Raw genomic sequence first — 19,169 nt, 5'->3', positions numbered from 1 at the left:
TCCAGACCCTTGTCTTCAAGAGGAGTGCTGGCCTGTCAGTGAGCGTGCCTGATTACCATGGTAATCACCAGCGAATGGTGTGATTTTATAATACATTTCCATCTGAAATATGAACAGGTGTGCTGGGGAGATCAACATTTATCAACAAGAAGGTCTAGGGAGATTAATATTGAATTTAGGATTGCTCAAGGAAATGGATGGAAGGAAGGAAGGAGGGAAGGAGGGAAGGAAAAGAAGGAAGGAAGGAGAAATATCTTCCTTGCAGGGAAGGAAGGAAGGAAGGAAGGGAGGGAGGGAGGGAAAGAAGGAAGGAAGGAAGGGAAGGAAGGAAGGAAGGAAGGAAGGGAAGGAAGGAAAGGAAGGAAGGAAAGGAAGGAAGGGGAAATATCTTCCTTGCAAGGAAGGTAGGGAGGGAGGGAGGGAAGGAAGGAAGCAGGGAAGGAAGGAAGGAAGCAAGGAAGGAAGCAGGGAAGGAAGGAAGGAAGGAGAAATATCTTCCTTGCAGGGAAGGGAGGGAGGAAGGAGAAATATCTTCCTTGAAGGGAAGGGAGGAAGGAAGGAAGGAAGGAAATAAGGAAGGAAGGGAGGGAGGGAGAGAAGAAGGAGAAATATCTTCCTTGCAGTGAAGGGAGGAAGGAAGGAAGGAAGGGAGAGAGGGAGGGAGAGAGGGAGGGAGGGATATCTTCCTCGCAGGGAAGGAAGGAAGGAGAGAGAAATATCTTCTTTGCAGTCGAGGGCATTCCAGCCTGACTTCTGACCACTCCCCCAACAGATGCTCCTTTCCTGTCCCTCCCGAGATGGTCTCCCACCCTGGCTTCCAAGCTGGTCACTCACATTCCTCCCGGCTCTTCCCTTTTCTCTCTCTCCTTCCTGGTGCTTAACCACCTGTCCGATCCCACCAGCCCTGGGAAGCCCACCCAGCCCCCAGGAATCTCTGCCTCCTTGAGCACCTGAAGCCCCCACATTCCCCACATCCAGCGTAGGAGAGTCTTTTTCCACAGCTGGCTGGAAGGCCCCCAAGTGACATGCATTCATCTGCTGTGTAACTCGGCCACCAGGCACAAGCCTTGCTCAGCCATGCAGGATCCCTTATTGGTTGGGGACTCTGGTCCCATCTACAGTCCTCAGAAAAGACAAGCCTCTGTTGAGCTAAGAACTTCTCTGTTTACTTAGGGCCCCAAATGAAAACATCAGGCCAACCTCTGGGTGGCTCTAGAGCAGAGCGCCACAGCCAGATTGGTTTGTTCCTGCTGGAGAAATGGAATTATCTGCATTATGGTATTCCTTCCAGAAGTAAGGGCAGCAGAGGGCATCCAAAGAAACGGCAAGGCAGTTTGATCTTTAAGCCTCAGGGTCCCTGGCATTGTCCCCTCCACCCACTTCAAAATCAATGAATATGAGAAGCCACACTCCTGGGACCAGGAGGGGTCCTCCTGCTGCTCCATGGCCACCCTTGGTGGGGGAGAGGTAGGGCCCCAGAAGAGGCAGCCTTGCCCAGAGGGCCCTGGCACAATGGGACACATGATGGGCTCCACTGCTTTGTCCTGGATCTGTCAGTGTCTCAGACACAGAGCAGGCCAGGGTTTTTCTGTCATTACAAGCAGGAGAACAGAATGGACCTGATAGAGGCTTCCACATGAAAGGCCTTCGTCTTTACTTTCAAGTAGACAATGCATCAGAGAAGTTGCCAGACCCGCTCTGACGATGCGACAGGCATCAGCTAATATTTTGATTTTAATAGAATGAATAATAAAGAGCCCCAAGTGTCTCTCAGAACTAATTTTGAAGAACATATTCTGCCACATGTCCCTCTAGTTGGATCAGGCTCCTAAAGAGATCATAACAAAAGGTTTAAACCAAAAAAAGAAAGAAAGAAAGGTATTCCTCCACCAACTTTTCTCTCTTTTAATTTCCTTCTTGTAATGCTTCTCACAGAACAGTAACTTATGAAAAGATGAAATGAAGTTGGAACAAGAAGCAGCAGGCAGAAGAGGCCCGACGTGGTAGCCCTTGCTTTTGTTCTGCAGTGCGAATGGCTTCGCAGCAGATCCCCTCCCTGAGATGCCCTCCCTGAGATGCCCTCCCTGAGATGCCCTCCCTGAGCATGGCAATTGTGGGGCCTCCCGTGCAGACAAGTACCAAATACATTAAGGGAGAGGGCACTGCCTCCCTCCACAGGGGTCCGCATGAGTCAGGGGCATGGCAGGAAACAGGTGGCAAACTTCAGTTCGTAGACAATTTGGAGAGTTGAGTTCAAAGGCCAGTGCCAGTGCAGGGAACTCTCAAGACCCAGTGCAGTACCCCAGGGCTGTGAACACTGGGGAGCTGTTACACCCAGGGGCACTAAAGGGGCAAGGAGAGGGAGGGACTGGGCAAGGAGAGGGAGGGGCTGCTGGAAGTAGAGACAGTGAGGGTGGGGTGGAGGGGCCACCTTACCAGGGCTGTGACCTCTGGTCCAGGGATACAGCTGGTCTGAGGCCTCCCTGGAGAAAGGGATACAAGGCATTAAACACCCCAACTCTAAACCCCAAACTCCCTTCCTCCATTCTCCACCTAGGGCCCTACAGGCTGAGCTGACAGGAGGCCAGAGGCAAGGGAGCCCGTTGCTGTGTCTGCAGTGGTCGGCCTCCCAGGGCACAAGAAGAGCAGAGTAGGGTGGGAGGGACAAGTGGAAGACAACAGCACAGGCCTTGGCCCCAAGTTCTCAACAGGCCAGGCCTGGCCTGAGGGGTGATTTCATGGCCTCCAAGAAAGTCCACAGCTCACAGACACACACACACACAAACACACACATGCGTATACACACACACACACACACACCCTCCTGTTGGCCAGGAATTATAGTTCCTTTTGCCAGGAGCACAAGAATGATGGCACTGTCACAAAATGTTTCCCTGGAAGAGGAGAGATGGGGCCATAAATGAATCCACACTGAAATGCCACCTCGGGTCCCTTACTCAAAGAAGGAGCTGAAGGAGGGGACTAGAATAGTTCTAGCAAGGTGTCACAGGAGTCACCAGGAGGGGGCCTTGAAGAAGTGCCAGCCAAAAGGAAAGGCTTTTGCAGGTGAGGGCAAGTGGTCAAGGCAGAGAGCAGGAGGGCCTGAGTTCTAGAAGCTGAGGCCTGAGGGTGAAGCAGGAGGGCGAGGGGACCACTTTGCTGGTGGAAGCCACCCTCCAGCTGGCCCTGCTTGTTCTCGGCTCATGGTCCTGCTCCAGGCCAGAAGTGGCTCTTGGAAATGTAGACAGCTCTCAGCTCTGTGCCCTAAAGGGGGTTTATGCTGATGAAAACACTACCAGTGAAGTAATAGTTCCCATAGATGTCCAGCACACCCTATGGGGGGCCTGGGCCAAGTTCTTGCAGGCATCATCTCTTTTAATTGTCCCAAGACCATGAGGTGGGCATGGCCCCACAGGAGGGAGCAGAGACGCGAGAGGTCAAGTGAATTCTCCAAGGCCACACACTGAACCCAGATTGGTTTGATTAGGAACTCCTCCCTGGCCTGGCTGCCTGCTGGCAGTCCCCTGGCTGAGGAGAGTCCACTCCTACAGAGAAGAGAGCATCTTTCAAATATTGGAACATACATTTAAATTTTTTATTTGGGAAAAATTTTAAATTACAGAAAAACTGCAAACAAAAATAATCCAAAGAATATCCTTATATTCTTATATCTCAGATTTACCTGCTGTTAACATTTTACAGCACTTGCTTAATCATTTATGTTCTTTCTTACACACACACACACACACACATACACGTCTATTTCCTGAATCATTTGAAGGTAAGTTCACCCCTACATACTTCAGCATGTGTTTCCCAAGGATAGGTATATTCTCTGACATAATCATAGCATGGTTGACCAATACATTTAACATTTATACAACACTTTAATCTAATCTATTCTTTGTATCCCGATTTTGTCAGTTAACTTCATAATGTTCTCCCCAGCATTTCTCCCTCCAGTAGATCTCATCTAGGGTTGGATATTGCATTTAGTTGTGTCTCTTTATCTCCTTTAATCTGGAACCTTTTCACAGCCTTTCTTTGTCTTTTATGACATGGACATCTTTGAAGAATACAATGCCCCCACTTATTTGTAAGACAGTATATTCCTCATGTTGAATTTGTCTGATGTTTCCTTGTGATTAGAATCCAGGTTATGTATTCTTGGACAGAACCCTGCATAAGCCCTCTTGGTTCTTCTCAGGGCATCATCAGGAGGCCCTCATTGGTGATGTTAATTTTGATCTCTCAGTCCAGGCAGTTTCTGATTTCTCCATTGTAGGATGATTTTTTTTTCCCCCTTGGAACTAGCAAGTGGTCTATGGGGAGACATTTTAAAACCATGCAGTACCCTGCTCCTCATCAGTCTCTCCCTAGATGTAGCACCCATTGATGACTTTTGGCCCATCCAATCATTAACATGAGGTTGCACAATGATGCATTTCCAACTCCAGCACTGCCTCCATTCTTGCCAATGGGCCCTTTGCGTTCTACTGTAAGCAACAGAATGTTTTTATTTATTATCTGCATAGAATGATGAACTCTGGTTTTTCCAATGGTTTAGTATTTCTCACCTATGATATTTTAATACACCACTATCCCTATTTTGCGTATGTTCTTACTTTCTGGTATGAGAAGAGATTTCCAGGCTTATCCTGCACCTACCCTGCACCAGCCCTGGAATCAGTAATTTCTCTGGGGGGCTCTGGTTCCTTTTAGCGAGGAATGGTATTAGACATCCAGATCTGGGTTTGCTCGTTGCTGGGTATATTTGCACCTTGGCCCTTTCAGGGGACAAAACTAGGAAATACATGCATCCATACACCTATACATCCATGTACTATTCACCCATACACATGCACATACACTGACATATTTGTATTTTAGAAATTGTGAATCCATACCAATACCTCTAATTCCAATCCATTTCTACATGGTTGTTTCCTGCGTTCCCCATCTCATAATTACATGTCCTTCAGCAGTGAAACCTGGGCTCCCCAAACTGTCAACAAAATTCACTCCTTTGCTCATCCTATATTACATCTAAAAATACTCTCAGAATTGTTTCACCCAAATCACTACAACCCACAAACCTTCCTCTCATCCCCACCTCACCATGCCATGTTCATAAATTACTAGGATTAGTCTTTCCTTCCTGATTTTTTCTGTCCTTCAGTGTGGTTATAGTATTTATTTGAACTACAGTTAGGTTCCTTTTTTTCAGTTTGAGGGATTTTTTTCCTTCTCATTCTTATTAAATTAATTTTTAAAAATATGTAGGACATGAACATGCTTTCAGAAGTCAAATAGAAAGGTACAGTTGGAGATAGAAGGTATAGTTGGAGATAGAAAGGTATAGTTGGAGATATACAGAAAGGTATAGTTGGAGATATGTCACTCTCCTCTGTAACCCATTGCTTCCTTGTAGGTAACCAATTTAATTGTTTTCTGCTTATGCATCTATTTATTTGTGTAAAGAGAAGCAAAATTATATGTTGTCTTATTTCCCCTTCTTTCTCACAGAAAAGGTAGCACTATATATAGATAGATAGGTAAGTAGGTAAATACAGATTTAGATGTGTTTACATTTTACTTTATTCATTCAGTAATATTTCCTGGCAGTCACTTCATATCAGTCCATAGAGGTCTTCCTCACTCTTTTTTACAGCTGCATAATACTCCATGGTGTGTATGTGTCATGGTTTATTCACTTGCTGTCTTATGGATGACCACTTAGGTAGCTTCTCATATTCTGCAATTACCGAATGCTACAATGCTTGTGCATGTGTGTTTCATATGCTTGGGATTCTAAAAATGGGATTATCAAGTTGAAGAGGATGTAGTTTTGTTAGGTGTTGCCAGATTCCCCTCCATGGGGTTGTGTCAGTTGCATTCCTGTTTTCCCACGACCTTGCCAACAGACGTTATTGTCAAGTTTTGGAATTCTTGCCAATCTTACTGGTAAGAAATGGTATCTCATTGTAATTTTAGTTTTCATTTTTTTATTATGAGTGAAGTTGAAAATTTTTCATATGTTTAATGATCATTTTTAATATTGCCTTTTGTGAATTGTCTTTATATCTTGTCCATTTGCTATTGGGTTTTTGATTCTTTGTCCCTCAATTTTTAAGAATCTTTTATATACTAAGCCCTTTGTCTATGATATATGTGACAAATATTTTCTCCCAGTTTATTATTTGCCTGTGACTTTACTTATGGGATTTGCCATATAAATTTGTTTGTATAGTCAAATTATCCAATCTTTTCTTCTTACAGCCAGGTTATAGAAGAATTCACCCATGTGGAAATGTAATTTTTAATGGCTATACAGTGCTAAACCATAATTTTCATATAGATTCTAAAAGATGAATTGGAATTCCAGGTTGATGGGGTGGAGGATGAAGGAGGGCAGATGGGGAGCCAATCTGGAAGTTGGAGCAAGCCCTGTTGATTTTAGGATGGGGACAGGGGACAAGTGGTATCTGCCCTGTAGTGATGGACATTCACACGAGGCATCAAGATCAGTCCCCGTGACACAGTCCAGTGACAGGACCTACCAGGAAGGGCTGTGGACTTTGGAGGAGGGAGAGGTCCTTTGGGTTGGGCATTGAGTCCCTGGGGCAGGGCCAGGACAAGGATGAGGCAAGTGAGGCACTCAGTGTAAAATTTAAGGAGGTGCTCACTCTCAGGAGCATGCAAGTGCAGGCCTGGCACCTGACAGTGAGTGCCTCCTTAAATGTGGTGCCCTAGGGCCTCACCTGCCTCCCACTACTGCCTACTCTTCCTTGGCGAGAAGGACTTGCCAGGCCTTGGAAAGATACAAGTTGAATGGATGGGAAGGGGGGACGTGTCATAGACCCTGAGACTGTGTGTGGGAGAAGCAGTCCATCCATGAGGGACTGGCCCAGTTAGGAGTGGTGTGGTGCTAGAAGGGTGGGCTGGGAGGAGTTTGGATTTTATCCTGAAGGTCCTGGGAAACCACTGCAGGACTTTAAGAAATTATGCCAAACTGGGGGAAATGGGGATGATAACAGCCACTTCCCAGAGTTCATATCAAGATTAAATGAGATAATCCACATAAACCTTTTCAGCTGGCGTGGGGCCTGATGTGGAGTGGACGCTTAATCATCATGAGTTTCTTGGACTCTGAGGGGATCTACTGATTTTCTTAATCAGGTTTTGGGTCTAACAGCAGGACTGTTCAAATCACAATGTAGGAATAGAAAATTAGCAAAATTTGAAGTAAACTAACTGTCCACTCCTGTCTGGCAACATCTTGGGAAGAGGAAGATGGCATGTTCAAGAACTAGAGGAAAGTCGGAGATTTCAGGTTGCTCCAAGGCCTCCATTCTCAGAACAGAAACCAAGGTCTGGGAAGGCTCTGCAGTGAGTTACTCTGCAGTGAGTTCATGGCTGTGCCAAAGGCTGCTGTTCCACCCCACAGTCCCCTCCCACCACCCCCTAGACAGTGCCTGTGCTCCTCTGTCTCTGCAGGAGGCCTTCCCGATGGTCTGTGTCTCCTCCCTGAACTGCGCTGACCCTGAAAACAGAAAAAGCGAGAAGCAGACAGGACCAGGCGGCCCTTCCCACCCCGACTGTGGCAGGCTGGCCTGGGACAGAGCAGCAAGTCCAAGGCCCTCTTCGCCCCGGGCCAGCTCCCTGAGGGAGGGGCCGCCCAAGGAACTGAGGGCTGTCATTGCCCTCGACTTGCCAGCCCAGTGAAGGCCATTCCCTGTGGCCCCATGGGTCACGTCAGTCAAGTGTTTGGGAAAAATAAGTGTGCAACGATGTGGCGGGTGTGTTCTTCAGAGCTCGCTGGTCTCCCTCTCCCCCAGCTCCCACTGATGGAGGCCAGGAGGTCACCCGAATCTCCCAGACACACTCATGGAGATAGGGCACACAGACTCCGCTCCCAGCTCCCAACCCTTCCACCTGCTTCAGGCCTGCAGCTCCGGCTGAGAAACCTAACAGGTCCTGGGCAGATTCCCAGCCGCCAGCCCTCCCTGCACCCCTGCCTGCTCCACCAAGCTGTGCAAATGGCTGCCTGACAGGCCATCATGACATTTAAGGGCACTGGGAAGCCCCTGATGCAGACCCATCTTCCCACCCATCTTCCCACTAGTTTAAAATCCATCCTCAATGCATCCTTAGCCTCATCATGTCCTGTCTGTGGCCGAATCCACTGCCACCTCTTCCCAGATGCCTTTCTCAAACTACAGAGGAACAGTGACCTTCTTCCTCTGCCTGCAGCCTACACAATAGGTTTCAGCTTTGGGTGCAGGCCTGGCCACGTCTGTTTCTTGTCCCAGGTAGCTGTGAACAAAACTGTCTGCCTCTTTCAGTATGAACTACCCAAGAGCTGGAGCTACTTCTTATTCAGCTTTGAAATCCCCAAATGCGTGGACTGAGTGGCTGACATGAAAACAGAAAGACCACAGTCTTCAGAGACTGGAAGGATTAAGCTTGAAGTCTGGCCTGATACTTGCCAAGTGGCTTCAGGGAAGCCACTTAAATTGTCTGAGCCTCCATTTTCTCATCCATTCAATAGGATGATGGTATCTACCTTGCAGGGCTGTTGCCCCACATAAAGTAGTCAGAGTGCCCAGCCCAGGAGCTAGGACCCGGCAGGCACCTGTTGCTTCATTCACAGATGCCTACTGTGTGCCTGCTCTGGGCCAGCCTCCAGGGCAGCCATGGAGACAGCAAGCTAGGACTCAAGCACAGTTCCGGAAGCCTCTGCTGAGAGCCCTCTGTCTGGGTTGTGCTGGGGCTGGGGCTGCAGGAATGGGTACAGCATCCCTGCCCTCCAGGCACTAATGGTCATTCCCATCATGGGCAGAGTGGATTTTCCAGGCTCCTTCCAGCCGCATAGTTGCTGAGATCAGCTCCTAGAATTTGGTGATGGATGATTCCTGGGATATTCTTCCTAGAGTGAAGGGCCTGGCCTAGGTAGAGGAGGTGAGGGCTGGAAGGAGAGAGGAATTCAGAAGAAAGAAGGCTGAGTGCCTGACCTCAAAGAGTGCCCAGTGTGGCATGCCCATTGCTCTCCAGGAGGGGGTGAGATGGCTAAAGCCAGCCTGGGTTCCTCCTTTAGGGAAAATAGGTATCAGCCAGCTTGGGGAAGAAGCCACAAGCTGGGCTTTGTCCTCTTGTTTAACTTGGGGCCAGGCCTGTGAGCACTGGACCATGGGGCTCCAAGGCTCAGGCAGGGCCAGAGAAAGAGTTAAGTGAGACCTGGTGCCATCTTCTTCTACTGCCAAGGGAGTCTCTGGGTCCAGGTCCAGCAGATTGGGACCTACCAACCTTAGGTTCCAGATTCTAATGCCCCACTTTCAGGTAGGTGGCTGGTAAGAGACAGTTGAGTATAGGCTGTAGGCAGAACCCAGGGCACAGCTCCTTGTGGGATCAGAAAGTGAAGGGGTCCCTGCCCTGTGGGGCAGGGGGAGGGCTAGTCCTGGCGAAGGCACCACACTCCCATGAAAGGCCTGGACAGCAACCACAGAGGCCTCTGCAGTCGTACAGTGGCGGGGGGTTCTCTGTCATCTGTCAGTGCAGAGGGGACAGGTGCAGAGGAGTGGGGTGGGCCTAGTGAGGTGAGTGAACTGAGGAAGGCTCTGGGAGAGGCACCTGTGGATCCCAGGCTTTGAATGACTTCATAGGTGTGGAGGGGATCTCCCAAGAGTACCTGCTTACTCTGTTAAGGTGTCAATGGCTCTTTTTCTCCTCCTGGCCTCCTCTAAAGGTCTGAGGACCAGTGGGAGGGCTGGCCCCATCCCCTAATCCAACATCCCAGTCATGTCTTCCTGAACACGTCTGAAAATGCTCATCCCTGAGGCTGCCCCGGGTTTGGTGAGCTCCTCTGGGTGGGAAGTTTCTTTGTGTTCATGATGCCTCTCTGCCTCCCCTCAAATCCAGCATTCCTGCAGGTGGGTGGATCTCAGAGACCCCAGCTCTCACCTCAGTCTGCGCATCCTTCTCTGGAGAGGCTGCCAGGCCCCCCAAGAGCTGTGATGGATGAGTCCCTGTTCAGGTCCAGATGCCCCCTGAAGAATAGGAAGACTGGATACTAGTTAGCCCGTGGGGTGTGGGTAGAGGGCTTCTTTGGCACAGGCCTGGCAAGCAGGTGCCCATCATTCAGCACAGTAAGAATGCTGAGGCAGGGTCTTTGGTCCACTTGCTGGTGATATAGTGGAAGGCAGTTAAGCAGCTGGGAACCCCATCACCCCATTGCACAGGCCATGAGGGCACCCTTGAGGCGGATTTTGCTGGGGGAAGTTGGCCTTTGTGGGGAGTGCAGTTCCAGTGTGGCTTTCAGTGAATATATAATGAAGTGGCATTTTAATTGTGTTTCTGTTAGGTCAGGAGAGGTGAGGGGTGGGAGAGTAGACGGAGTCAGGGAAACACAGAGACCTTCTGTCCACTCTCCCTCATAACAGAGAGAACAGAGACTTTATCATCCAAAATGGGATACTTTTGTGCTCGCTTCAGCAGCACATATACTAGAATAGGAATGATACAGAGAAGATTAGCATGGCCCCTGTTCAAGGATGACATGCAAATTCGTGAAGCAGTCCATATTTTTTAAGAAAAAAAAGGGGACATTTTTGATAGTAAAAGTGGGCATTATTATAATCGTAAGAGAAAACAGATGTGAAATGGGACTTTCCCTGGAAAACACGAGACTTCATGAGCCAGTATGCTTGGCTGTGTTTTCTCCTCTCCATTTGCCCTTGATAAAGAAGAAAGTGGACGGCACAGTGCTTGCCAGGTATTAATGGGTCATATGGCCTGTGGCAGGACACTTCACCTTTCCGACCCTCGGCTCCCTCATCCATAGTTTCCTTCATTCATTCTGTAACTATTATTTTGTACCTTCCATGTGCAACACAGTGTGCCAGGTGCTGCGAGTTCAAAAGTGACGATGGCAGGGCCCCAGTGCTATTAGCTCCCTGGGGTCCCTGACCTCTCCGGAGACACACCTCTAGCCCATGAAGTCGTGTGATCTAGTTTGGGGAGCTGAAACCGTTAAGTAACAGAGGGTAAGGCTGTCTCTGAAATATGTCCAATCGAGTGGTAAGGACAATGATAAGGCAAGGGGACTGGGAGGTGAGGAGTACTGTGCCCATTTTATGGAAGAGGAACCCAGGATGCAAAAAGATGGGACAATGCGTGCAGCAGCATGCAGTAGGAAGTAGAATCCTAACCCGCGTTGCCTGAAAATAAAGTCAGTGCACTTTCTTACCTTTCTATTGTGTAGCCCTTGCCTGCTCCCCATGCCCCATGCAGCCATCTGGACAGCAGACCCTGTGGTACACATAGACCCCCTTGGGGACAGGGCAAGTGCCCCAGACCAGTTGCAACATTCACCAAGGGCTGCCAGGGGTGTCTTACCTCAGCCACTTCCCTTCTGTTTGCTCAGATTCCACAGCTGAGAAGTTGATCCAATAAATCTTCTGCTTCTAATCTTCCAGAGAGGTGAGGGTCAAGGAGAAAGGTGTGATAAGTGTTCTGAGCTGCTCTGAGAAGGGGGATAGGTATAAGAAGCCATGTTTATGCCTGATGCAAGAGACAGAAGACCAACATTATCCTTTACGCAACTTCCACGAAAATATAAACTAGAACATTGTCCCAAACATGGAAAATGATTTGCTGAGTCTTACAGGACAGGTGATACGCTTTCAAGTCCTCTATCTCTTTAATCTAGTGTCCCTTACCTAAATTTCTTCTTCAGCACCTATTTCTTCTTCAGCACCTAAGAGTTGGTGTTTACATTTTATTAATAAAAATCATTGGTGAGATTGAGCAACTTAAATCATGTTAGTGGACATTTATATTTCATGTTCTTCCTTATTGATGTATAGGAGCTCTTTGTATATCATAGATTTAAACCTATGTCTGTAACTTATAATGCAAATATTTTCTCCCAGTCTGTTTTTAACTTGGATTGTGGTATTTTTGTAATCAAATCCACCACTTTTCCCTCTTATAACTTGTGGGGTTTGTTTCATGTTTAGAAAAACCTGGACATCAACCACATATTTGTCTAACAAAAATTTGCCAGTTTCCAGATCTGAAAACTTTGGTGCAGGGGATCCCAGGAGGTTGCCTTGTAGCAAGTAAGCCTTTTCCAAGGACCTCTTTGCAGGGAGCCTCTGACCGAAAGGCCCAGGACAGCTTAATCAGCCTGGGCCTCACCCTGAACCCTCACACAGCACCTGGGCTCTTGCCAAGCTCTGCCCTTTGCTCTCCATGGATTGGAGCCTGATAAGAAGCCCAGTGAAGCGAATATTGACTGTGGCACCCTCAGAGTGTGTTGTCCTGGTCACCAAGGCCAAATCAAAGCATGTGGACTTGTTTTTCCTTTTGGTAGTCCTTTCCCCTCCCTTCTCTCTTCCCCACACTCTGAAAGGGATCTGAAACCCTACTAAAGCTGTTTTATGTGGGCAGGCACCTTTATCCGACTGTTGCTGCTCTTATGGAAAACTTTTCACAGAGCTGAATACAGAAAATGATCTTTTCAAACATACCGTTCTGTGTAATTTTATAAGCTCTGTAGTCATTGCTCTAGCATCTTCTCAAAGAAACCTTGAAACCCTGTGGCTGCTGTGTTATACAAGAAGCAAGAAACTCGAGTAACCAGAAAAGGACTATTAATCTTGTTTGGGCTCATCCTCACTAATTCATTGTTTCTGGCAAGGGGGAGAAAGGTTGCTTTGAAAAGCTTCTTGGAAGGACCCAGAGTCTACTGGCGCATGCGCGCGTGCGCGCACACACACACACACCCTAGCAATGCAGTGGCCTGCATTTAACATTTCCAAATAGGTAACTCAAGTGTTAGGTCTGTGCTGAGTCTGGTTGCCTTTGATGTCCCCCATACCTTAGTGCCACAGGCTTTCAGGGTGCATTTCTTTGTTGGGGTGCAGGGCTGAGTAACAGTTAACGCCAAAGAGAAAAAGCAAGAGATGGAGGCCCCAGCACAGGAGCAGCTGGAAGGAGGAAAGAGCTGGGCCAAAGGCTCAGAATAGCTGAGTTCTGGCGCCAAAGGGTGAAAAGGGCAGAGGAAATGGGTAGGCTGGGGCCTGTGGGAGGGGCAGGTTGGACTGGGAGGGGAAGTGAAGGCGGTTGTGAGAGATCACTTGTCCGTGGAAAGCTTTCAAAGTGGAGATTCAGGAGTGGGCGGGAAGCCTGGAAGGGTGGAGGAAGAGTCTGGATATTGCCTCCGGCCAAGGAAGGACCGGACACAGGACTACCTCCGGATGGCCATTGTGCAGAGAGCAGGCACAGACAGCTTGGGTAGAAGGGCAGCACGAGGTTCTGAGGACCAGAGAAGGGCAGGGCTGAGCAGGCTCTGCTTTGTGCTTCCAGCTGAGGTTGAGGTCAGAGGAAGAGGCCTCTTCCTGGAGCTGGGGGCTGTGAGTGGGGAAACAGCCTCAAGAGCTTCCCCCCATCCAGTAAGGACAACACAACTGAGCCACCTTCTAGCTTAGGAGGTGCCCAATAGGTGCCAGAGGCTTGTTCCAGTGTGGACAGCAGCTTCCAGGCACACTTCAGCAAAACCATCACCAAATGTGCCCATTATGGTCCATCTACGGCTCGCCCCTGGCTGCCTGTGGCAGTGTAGTGCCCAGGCCCCTGGACGCTTTGGGGGTCACTCCTTGGCCCGTCTCCCTGCTAGAAACTCCTTTTTCTTGCCCCCTAACATGCTGCTTTATTGGTCCTGTCTGTAACGCTCAGGACCAGGCCAGGTGCTTCTACCTGCTGGGGACCGGGGACCCTGAGCTTCCACAGGACTGGCCCTCCCTGTGATGACATCACTCATGTCGGGACTCCCACCCCAACGGCATTCCTGGGAGGGAGGCAGGGAGAAACCGGGGGTCTGAGAAGCTGAGAAGTCCAGCTTACTGGGGAAAAGAGTTAACTCTGCAGACACAAAGGGCAACAAGATATTGTGTGATTCTTCTTCTATGAAGCATCTATGATAGGCAAATTCTTCCTACCCAGTGTTCTTATTTCTCCCAAAATAAACAAATAAATAAATAAATAGAAGAAGCAAATTCTTAGAGATGAAAAGAAGATTAGTGGTACCAAGGTTCAGAGGAGGGGAAAGTTGGGAAGTTATTGCTTAACAGTTACAGAGTTTTTGTTTGGGTTGATGAAAAAGTCTTGGAAATAGTGGTGATGGTTGTACAACACTGTGAATGTACTCAATGCCATGGAATTTTGCCTTAAAATGGTTAAAATAGCAACATTTATGTTACACATATATAAATATAAACATTTACCACAATTTAAAAAAAAAATTATTCTCCTATAAAGAAGTAATCAAAGAGCTCAGTCAAAAAAAATCTGGGAAAAACGTATTATGCAGTGTGCCAGACAGGCATGCCATACTGTTAATAAGAATATCTGGTCATTTTAAAAAGAGGGAAAGATCAGCTTTGAATCCAGGCCCTACTAGCTCGGCATGCAGGCCTCTCCCCACCCTTTACCCAAGTTTCCTCATCTGTAAAATGAGGCTTACGTGGCGAGAATATGTGTGCTGGTCACAGAGCTGTGCAGACCCTGCAAAGAGGGGCTGCTGTGGTTACGATGTTCAAGTTCCCCATTCCTATTAAGCAGCTCAAGTTCTCAGAGCCAGGGAGGGGATTCTTGTTGGCTGGACTCCAGGGCTTTATTTTGAAGTTAACCTTGAGGGCATAGCATTTGGTAGTGGGCGGGGTGTGGAAGGAGCAGAGGTTGGGGGGCGGTGGCGGTGAGGGACAGGGACTTTTGAAAGCTCATTGCGCAACAGGAACAGAGGGAAAGGCTTTGTCTTCAAAGGTGTCCCAGCAGTTACAACAAGGACTAGAGCAGGTGCTGACGAGGCCGCAGTTTGGGAGTCTGATCCCTAAAAAGGCCAGGTCCCCTCTCTCTGCCCAAGTTTGCTCCCTGAATACAGAGGAGGACCTGGGCCATAGAGTATGGGCAGCTCCGCAGGGCGATTCTTGCTCATCACTGGACACTCATTGTCTCTGAAGGACGGGCTACGTCGGAGTGTTGTCTTAGATTCGAATGCATGAGGAACTGGAATAATCAGTAACATTTCTCCCAGACAGAGCTGCTCTGAGCTGTGGGCCAACAGGAGGCTGGGAGCTCTCCTCTAAATTGCTTTGTGACCTTGGACAAGAACCCTCCCTTTCCTGGACTGCAAATTTCCTCCTCTGTAAAATGAAGGGTTGGTGAGTGTCCCTGTAATGCTGGGATTTTGTAACCATACTTGTTTGTGGGAATGTGTTCAAGCACAAGGTGATCTACCTCTTGATCGGCAACAGGATGTATAGAATTGTTTTGGCTTAAGATTTCCTAAGAAGTAATATAACCCTGCTCCCTTTGGCAGCTGGGTGACCTCAGTCAAGCTACTTGACCTTTCTGTGTCTCTCTATTTTCATTTGTAAAATAAGGACAACAACAATCCCAACTTGGTGGGATGTAGGGGGTGGGGGCTCGTGGTGAGGACTAAATGAGTTAATATGTCTAAAGTCATCTGAACAGTATCTAGCATACAGTAGGTGCTTAATAAATGTCTGGAGCTCCTTCCAAGTGCACAGCACTTACAGTGGTTAAGTTATTCACACTCTAGGTTATGCTGAGCTTTCTGAGAGATCCAGAGAAGGCAGGGAGGCCCATTCTCTACATTCAACGGGCTTACTAGCCTTTACTTAGAGATGCAAAAAAAAGCGCTTATGAAACAACAGCCAACAAGAAAATGCATCATCCAAGTGCTGGAGGGGTCCTGGTGGGTTAAAGAAGGAGGATCACGAGGTAAGCACTTGATCTGAACCATGGGTAGACAGGGAGACAGAAGGGAAATCTAGCAGATGAGTATGTTTGTGTATACATATGTATGTGTGTGAGTATGAGTGGTGTTGTGACTGTGTGTATGGGTTAGCATGAGAGTGTGTGTATGTGCATGTTTGCCAAAAGAGCATGAACAAAGGCTTACCCTGGAATGAGAAGTCTGAGTCTTCAGCTCCCCTAGGCAGCACCACATTTTGTGGTTGTGTTGCGGCCACATGCTCCTCTCCCGCTTGTTGCTGGGACCGGGAACATGCCTGCCTGTGAGTCCAGGAGCAAGCCCTTGTGCATAACCCGGGGTGTGATTAATTTAATTATTTCAAAAGCCCCTTTGGTATTTCATGAGGGTCATGCCCCTGGCTGTGGGCTTGAATACAACTGCAGCAGGTTTCAATAAAATCAATTAATTTAATTTGATTTGGTTTTATGTACTTGGAGCTGGTGCCTCTTGAACTCAGTATGAAAATTATTGCAGAATAAAAATGCATATTAGTACTCAGAGCCCAGTGTCCTTGGACTCTTCGTGGAGCCTGCAGTGCTGATCACAAAGGCAAATCCCCTCTGACCTGGCAGGAGCCTCCGCCAACTGTCCACCTGGTTAACCCCCTCCAGCTCCAGACAGTGCTTATGGCAGCTTCTGGGCTGTTTGGACTGTTCTTCTCACTTCCCAAAGCACTTTCTTATCTGGTAGTGAAGCTAAGGCATTTCCATTTTGCATTCGTGAAACGGACTCAAAGAGACTTTGGATGGCCTTGGTCACTAGCTTACTGGTTTTTTTGTTGTCCCTCTTAATGAAACTAATTGAAGCAATATGGTGCAGTGGATTGAAAGGCAGCTCTGCCTCTCAAGAGACACATGAACTTGGGCAAGTCCTTTCACTTCTCTGGGCTTTCTTTGTCTGTAAGAGGGCTGGACATCCGCTTGAAAGGCTGATTCCAGCTGTCAGAATCACACAATCAGTGGGACAGCTGGTCTTCCTGAGCTGCTTTGGGGAGCCTGTCCCACTGTTAAGCCCCACTCCATTTCCATTTCATCCAAGAGGGCTCCCAGCCAGTTCATGGAATGGGTGATGGGATTGAAGATGGGCCTTGCACTCTCCAGGAGTGGCTTCTCCCCCACATTGCTACGGATCAGAGCAAATGTTGCTTTCAAGAAGGGAGGAGCTCAGGGGCCTAGAAAGCATCTGACCAGCCCACTGTTTTACAGATGAGGGAACCCAGCTTCAGAGTCACGCAGCCACTGTCCAGGGCCATGCTCATGCCCAGCCACATTCACAGTTATTATAAAGGGGGGAGATTTTGCTCAGGGCTCATTTTCCAACTGTCCTTTTCATTCTTTTCTCCTGTCAGGGTGGGAGAGAGATGGCCAAGCCATCTTTGGGGCCTCTCCAATAAAGCAGATGCTGACATCAGTCATTCCAGTGCCCCTACATCCCTTCTCAGGCCCAGTAGCTGCCGCTTCACTGAGGACCAACGGGCCCCATTCGGAAACATCCCCCACCAGTGCCTGACATCCCACCCTTAGCAGTTTCATTCTCCTAGACAGGAGGGCCTGCCCTCCCTCAGCCCTTCCTACTGACTGCATGCTGAGCATGAACGTTCATCCTCCCCAGTGACATTTTTCTCCCATAGGTCTTACCTGCCCAGAGCTCTTCTGTAGCAGAAACTGAGCCTGTCCTCTCCATCCTGCGTCTCTTATTTACTGAGAGGCACTATTGTGTGCTGAGAACTGCCCTGGGCACTCCCTGTACATTATCTCATTGAATCCAGCATTGGCCCCGGAAGATGGGCATTATGGTCCCTATTTTCCTGTGGGGGAACTTCAGCTCAGAGAGGAGACAGAATTTTACAAGGTCACACACAGCTATGAAGTGGCAGGGCCAGGATTCAACCCCACATCTAACTCCAAGACTCTTGGACCATACCATGTGATCTCCCTCGCGCATAGGAGGTGCTTAACAGATCCTTAATGACCATGTAGCCAATACATCCCTCTGCCAAACCCCAAATGTGGGGGAAGAGGTAATAATAGTAACAGCTGTCTATGAAGTCCCTATTATGTGCCAGGCACCAAACGGCAGCACTCAGTGAGGTGAATACTATTACTATCTCAATTTTACAGATGCAACAACTGAGGCATAGAGAAGTCACTTGCCCAAGGTCACCCAGCAGGTAGGTGAGCTGGGCTTCAGTGCGGCCCTGCCTCTGAAGTGGAGTCCCTGCCTCCACTCTGTTGCTGGATCCTCCTTTAGCTCCCCGTGGCTCTGTTTCCGGTAGAAGGTAGAAGGCTGCAGGGAAGGAGGCTGGGGCCAGGGGTGGTGTTTGCGCCTCGGGGACGCCTGCAGCTGGCACTGCCCTCCACCCAGCTGATAACTGCAGCCGGGTCTGGCACGAAGCCCTGCCTGGAGGTGGGCGGCCGGCGGCAGCGGGGGGTCTGGCTCTGCGTTCGCCCCTCTCAGCCCCGCCTCGCCCCCTGCGGGGTCAGTGCGGGTCCCGCCCGCCCGGGCAGGCGCCGGCCTCTCAGGCGGTAACCGGGTAACCGTGGGCAGGGGCGGTGCCGCGCCGGGCCGCGGCCTCCCAGGGAGGCGGGCGGGTGGGGAGGTCGAGCTGGAGCGATGTGAGAATGCGGAGGAGAGGCCCGGGAAACAGGCTGCGGCCGCGGGGAGGGGCGCCCGGGAGGAGGGCGATGGCTCCCGCGGGAGGAGAGAGAGGCCGCGGGGGCGCAGAGTGGAGGGAGAGGGCGGGGATAGAGGCGGGGCGTCCGGAGCGGGGCGGGGCTGGGGCGGGGCGCCCGGGCCAGGCCGGGCAGCGGAGTGAACTCTGCAGGAAGGGGGCTGCGGGCAGGCACGGAGTCCGGGGCGCCAGTGGCCGGGCGGAGCGGCTGTGGTTGCTTCATGTCCCGGATTCTGCTTTCTCAGAGGTCAGGCGAGTGGGGCTGGCAGGGAGAGAAAGGTGGGCGAACCAGTCTGAACAGGCCGGGCAACTGGAGGAGCGTGGGCCCGGCGAACTGGGGTGCTGCCCAGCACCCTCTACCCTCACCACGCTCGGGAATTTTTCGTGAATCCGCCCCGTTGGTTTTACAGTTTCCTCTCATCCTGGCCCCACCCTGTCTCCTGACCCGCCCTCCCTTCCTCCCCTCTCTGAGCTGGCTCTTCCAAGGGATCGGTTAGCCAAAGGGAGGCACCGGCTCTTTCCCTGGACTCTCACACTCCCAGCCCTCCTGGAGAACTCAAATCTTGCACGTGCTCTTTCTCTTTCCCTGCCCCCGTCCCCCAGGCCCTCTGGGTCTTGGTGAAGGAGACCTTGAGTCAGCCCAGGAGGCCCTCCCTCCCC

At 49.7% G+C, this 19,169-nt stretch overlaps 1 protein-coding gene and 1 non-coding gene across 5 annotated transcripts in view; both read left to right on the top strand.

Annotated features, from left to right (window-relative positions):
• Nucleotides 1-19,169, top strand: part of ZBTB7C (zinc finger and BTB domain containing 7C) — a 380,971-nt gene that overhangs the window by 227,910 nt on the left and 133,892 nt on the right. For 2 of the 4 annotated variants that reach the window (XM_055368754.2, XM_055368753.2), the window contains one exon: nucleotides 15,095-15,221. The exons of 1 other annotated variant lie outside the window; for it this stretch is intronic. In XM_055368754.2, coding sequence (XP_055224729.1) covers nucleotides 15,211-15,221 — 11 coding nt within the window. In that variant the 5' untranslated portion in view covers nucleotides 15,095-15,210. The remainder of the gene's footprint in view (nucleotides 1-15,094; nucleotides 15,222-19,169) is intronic. One more of the 4 variants, XM_055368755.2, reaches the window with a different exon arrangement.
• Nucleotides 10,479-10,585, top strand: LOC115931519 (U6 spliceosomal RNA). Its single transcript, XR_004067990.1, has one exon. It is a non-coding gene; the product is annotated as a U6 spliceosomal RNA (small nuclear RNA).

Source organism: Gorilla gorilla, chromosome 17 (assembly GCF_029281585.2).
Source record: "Gorilla gorilla gorilla isolate KB3781 chromosome 17, NHGRI_mGorGor1-v2.1_pri, whole genome shotgun sequence".
Classification (NCBI taxonomy): Eukaryota; Metazoa; Chordata; class Mammalia; order Primates; family Hominidae; genus Gorilla; species Gorilla gorilla.
The sequence above is the reverse complement of the archived record's forward strand: the minus strand, read 5'-3'. Positions and strand labels throughout refer to the sequence as shown.